Genomic DNA, 4374 nt, shown 5'->3' on the forward strand with positions numbered 1-4374 from the left:
TCTGAGTTGTCAGCCGTGTTTCATATGAATATTCAGCACCTCCACCAAACTTTAACTATTACCAAAGTCTCTTATTGGAAGTAAAGAGTTAATCAAAAGTTTAAAAACTCAGAAGTATTTGTGATGTGCCACAACGAACTAGTGACACGTTTCACAAGCAGAACAGAACATTTATTTTTTCAAAGTAAATGAAATGAACTCAATGCTGACACTTCAGAATCTCATTAATGCCTTACCATCAATTATCTCAAAAATGCAGTGGTCTATTAGACCATTACATTTATTACATAAAGGACCATTCGCTCACACTTGCTGAAATATGATTTTTTATTTAGAGCAGTAATAACTTGCTATACCGTTAATTTACACGACCCGAAAAGAAGCTTTTTCTGCTAAGCATAAAAATCTACCAAAGCAATGCTGTATTCCAGGGAAGTTTCAAGTTCATTACGGATATATATGTTTTGGGCTTACTAAGCTGTTTCTGCATTTAGCGGCACCCCTGGAGAAGAGCCAGTGAGGAACAGGGACTCCAGTGGAGCTTTTAGAAATACTGCAGGCCGTATATTTTCATTTCCACCTGTCAAAAAGAGGCAAGCCTTTTTTTATTTTCCCTTCTGTGAACCATTTTGCCAGAATGAAAAACTGACCAGTAGAATTACAGCACTTTCAGGGTTGGTCACCTTGTTTGGGAGGAAAGGTGAAACCGATACTTGGACATTCAATCTCTTACTTCTGATGATGATAAAGCACCAGGCCAATCATTCTGGTTTAAGGCACTTTAAAACAATTGGTGTTCATAAAGAAAAAATAAACAGAAATATGAGCTGTATCTTTTTTTTATTTCAGTGTCAGACAAAGAGGTACAATAATAAGTATACGTTTGCTGACCTAAGGAGTAGTTTAACAGCTGGGTATGTGGCCATAAAAGCGGCCGCAGTATGTGTCCTCTGTGTTGCATGTGGAACAGTTGCATTTTGTAGCCACTGGGTAAGTGATGCTTCCCGGACACCCCTCGATGTTTTTCACCTCGTAGGACCAGTCCCCTTTGCAGATCTTATGCTCAGGTGCCTCTTCAGGGCTTTCAAAGACAGGGTCCTGTTACCAAAATGGATTAAAAATTGAATATATGAACAGAATTCAGTGGGAAACACTGGTGGAAGATTTTTATTACATCATATTTAATAAAACCAGTAACTGCTTGTTTTCCAGCAAACATTTTCACAATGAAAACATGAGCTGACAGAGTTGAGTTCAGCACAGTTTTAAAGACGAATAAGTCTCACCTTGATATGTTTTGTTAGTGATTACATACAATTGGTTATCATAAATAACTCAGACAGTTTGAATCCTTCCTCACCTGGGAGTAACACAGCCCTTCACAGATTGTGGTGTGGATGCACACCTTCTGACCGCATCTCTCCATGGAGATGCTGACGTTTTTCAGGTTGCAGCTGAAGCATCCCTTCCCCAGGGCTAGCACCACCACAAAGACAACCAACTGCATCCTCCACCAGGTGTAGCACAGACTCCTGCTGCAAGAGCAGTTCACGTCTTAGATTAGATATTTCAAAATTTTTTTAAAACGTTTTTCAACCACTTTTATACATCAATTCAATCAGCACAAGGCCAAAAAAAAGGAAAAATAAACACCACTGGTCAGCACTATAAAACAATCTCAGCAGAAGAAGCAGAACACCGTACTGTGGTCTGGATCTTTTTGTCATTTCTCAGTGAACCAGACTGGGTCTATAGACCTGTGGTCTCACCACCAACCTTCCCAGAAAAGCATTAAAAGTTTGATAAAAATGACTGTTTGACAATTTTAACAGGTATTAAGTTTGTGAGTAGAGGGGTTGTGTTTGTCTGGCTCAGCCTGTTGGATATTTAACAGGTTTTCTACTTTGCATTACTACAAAAGTGAAGCAAACACAAAAAAACGATTTTAAAGAATATGAAAACATTGTAAGTTGGAGGAAAAGTGATACAATTATCCAGGAATGCTTTGGATATGACAAAAGCATAATAAAACACAATTTCTGTTTCAGCATTTTGTTTTAGTGTGAAAACTAAAATTATCTAACCACCCCCTTGAAAACTTTCTGGCTTTTTCTCTGTGAATACATTTTTTTTTGTTGTTGTTTGGACTTGTTTTTCAGGTTATTTAGTGACAAATTAAAAACTGTTTTAATAAAACATGAATGGCTTTAAAAGAGATGATTTAGTCATAAATATCCAAGGGTTGTTAGTTACAATAAAAAAAATTATAGATCTTGTTTGACTCTTTCTGAGTATGTTTGAACATAGTCGTTTCTGATTTTTTTTCTAGTGGTTTGAAGGAAATTGATGATCAATGCGAATCTGATTTCTGAATTAAAAATAAAAATAAAAATTACATTTACATGTTTTGTGTAAAATTAACTTGCTTCTTTTAAAAGGACATCAAAAGTCTTATTTGTTATTTGTCCACCATCACAGAAATAAAATTTGTTGTTAAAATTAAAACACATAATTTATTTTTTTTAATTATTTAGAACATAATTTTTAGTTATTCTTAAATGTTTAAAATAAGTAATAGTAAAATAATTAATATTTCTTCTGCTGAAAACAAACTGAATGTGAGAATATGTTTTTTATCCAGCAAAATGTTGTACACCTGTTGGAAAATAAAGGTTCTTAAAATAAATTGCACAATTTAAACACAGTAGTAACGCATTTTTGAAGACATTTCATTCAGTTTAAACCTCTCTAAACAGACAGCTTACCTGTAAATCTCTTGTTATTTGAAAATAAAAAGAAAATATCTTCTCTGTCACTCTTCATACATCTGCAGCAGTTTGCCACTTGAAATCATCTCTGTCTGCTTAAATATTGCTGCTCGTAATCCTTCTAATCTTCTCAGTCTATTTCCTAATGCATCTTCTACCTGCTGTGGCTTATCTCAAATCCACATCATTTTCCCCATCGACATGTCATGAATACCACATGGCTCAGGACCTTTGCTCCCACACATGGGGGTGAACAAGTCTGTAATTTTAGAAGTGTTGTTTAGATTAGATTGATGGAAAGATTCAGATGGAGCACAGAAGCATTATAAGTCCTCTGCCCCCACACTGCCATGGAAAATGTTAATATGCAGTATGCTGTACTCTACATCTTTTGCTTGTTGTAGCATAGGTCTTGTCCATTTGCAGAATAAATGCACATTTTGTGTGCCTGTACCTAAACAGACAATATGTAACCTATGCAACAGTTTGTCCACCCTTATTTAGACTGGATGACTTATCTATCTTGATGGTTTCTATCTTGGAGCATGAATTTATGTTTTTTGGTATGCAAAAGTACATTTTTGTTGTCAAATTTAGCTTAACAAAATAAATTAATGCGATTTTGGGACCGAGGTTGATCCTCAACCACAGCTCTGATTACTCACCAATAGGGCTACAACTCTTCAACTTTAATTAATTGATTATCCTATAGATTATTCTGATGATTAACCAGTTAATCGGATAAAAAACTGGCACATTCTGCAAATTTTTCTTTGAACAATCTGTCTTTTTCATGCAATATTACAAATAGATTTTAAAAAATCAAATAAATAATTCAATGTACATGTTTTTTGTACAGTTTTGGCTTAATTACTGCTCTGAGTATGTTGTTCTTTCAGCAAATAGTCTTATTTTGAGTCTGAATAAGAAGCATATCCTGTGGGCCATTCTCATCAATAAACTTCAGTTACATTATTGCAGTTTGGTCTTCGTTAGTGAGCCTTTTGGACAATTTCTGTAAATCTATATTCCTTATTAATACAGCACTGGACACAAGGAATCAGAATATCCTATATTATACTATTTTGATGTCTCTACTTTAGCTTTGAGTTGTTTTAAAACTGCAGCCTGAGCTGGACAGTCCACAGTGACAGTAAAGCACTTCTTTGGCAAGGCGTCACGCTTCATCCAGCAATGCCTCAGTCTGTCTTTGCAGCCACAACGGAGTTTATTTCTCCACCATCCTGCAGAACAGCCACACCTGTCTAACAAGGATACAAGGACTTTTAAAATGTCACCCTGGTCCTCTGAAGTGCTGCTTTCTCTAGTAAACCTCAGATATGTATCATTATTAGTATCCATTCTGTTCTTAATGAGGACCAGCCATAGCGGATTAATTTTGCATTCAGAGCAGGACACCTAATTTGCCATTTTCTAAGCAGTTTATACAACAGCTGGTAATTTCTCTTGATATGCCTGCATCTATACTGAAAATATGCTTCATTAAGTCTGCAGACACACATACGGTACATTCACACACTCATCACACGAACAGCTTTTTTTAATATTAGACCCAGAACTCTGAAAGGGCAGAAAAGACATTCAA

General features: G+C 35.6%; 1 protein-coding gene across 2 annotated transcripts; it reads right to left on the bottom strand.

The window, feature by feature from the left end:
- Positions 1 to 821: 821 nt before the first annotated feature.
- On the bottom strand, positions 822 to 2873 carry fshb (follicle stimulating hormone subunit beta). Of its 2 annotated transcripts, none has more exons than XM_028013920.1 (3): positions 2766 to 2873; positions 1361 to 1535; positions 822 to 1098 (listed from the first exon to the last, which is right to left on the bottom strand). In XM_028013920.1, the coding sequence occupies exons 2-3, from the start codon at positions 1505 to 1507 to the stop codon at positions 904 to 906; spliced, it is 342 nt and encodes a 113-aa protein (XP_027869721.1). In that variant the 5' UTR covers positions 1508 to 1535; positions 2766 to 2873; the 3' UTR covers positions 822 to 903. The 2 variants fall into 2 exon arrangements, with proteins under 2 accessions (XP_027869721.1, XP_027869722.1); XM_028013921.1 differs by having other exon boundaries at positions 1361 to 1532; positions 2766 to 2863.
- Positions 2874 to 4374: the final 1501 nt, after the last annotated feature.

Source organism: Xiphophorus couchianus, chromosome 4, assembly GCF_001444195.1.
Source record: "Xiphophorus couchianus chromosome 4, X_couchianus-1.0, whole genome shotgun sequence".
NCBI classification, from domain to species: Eukaryota; Metazoa; Chordata; class Actinopteri; order Cyprinodontiformes; family Poeciliidae; genus Xiphophorus; species Xiphophorus couchianus.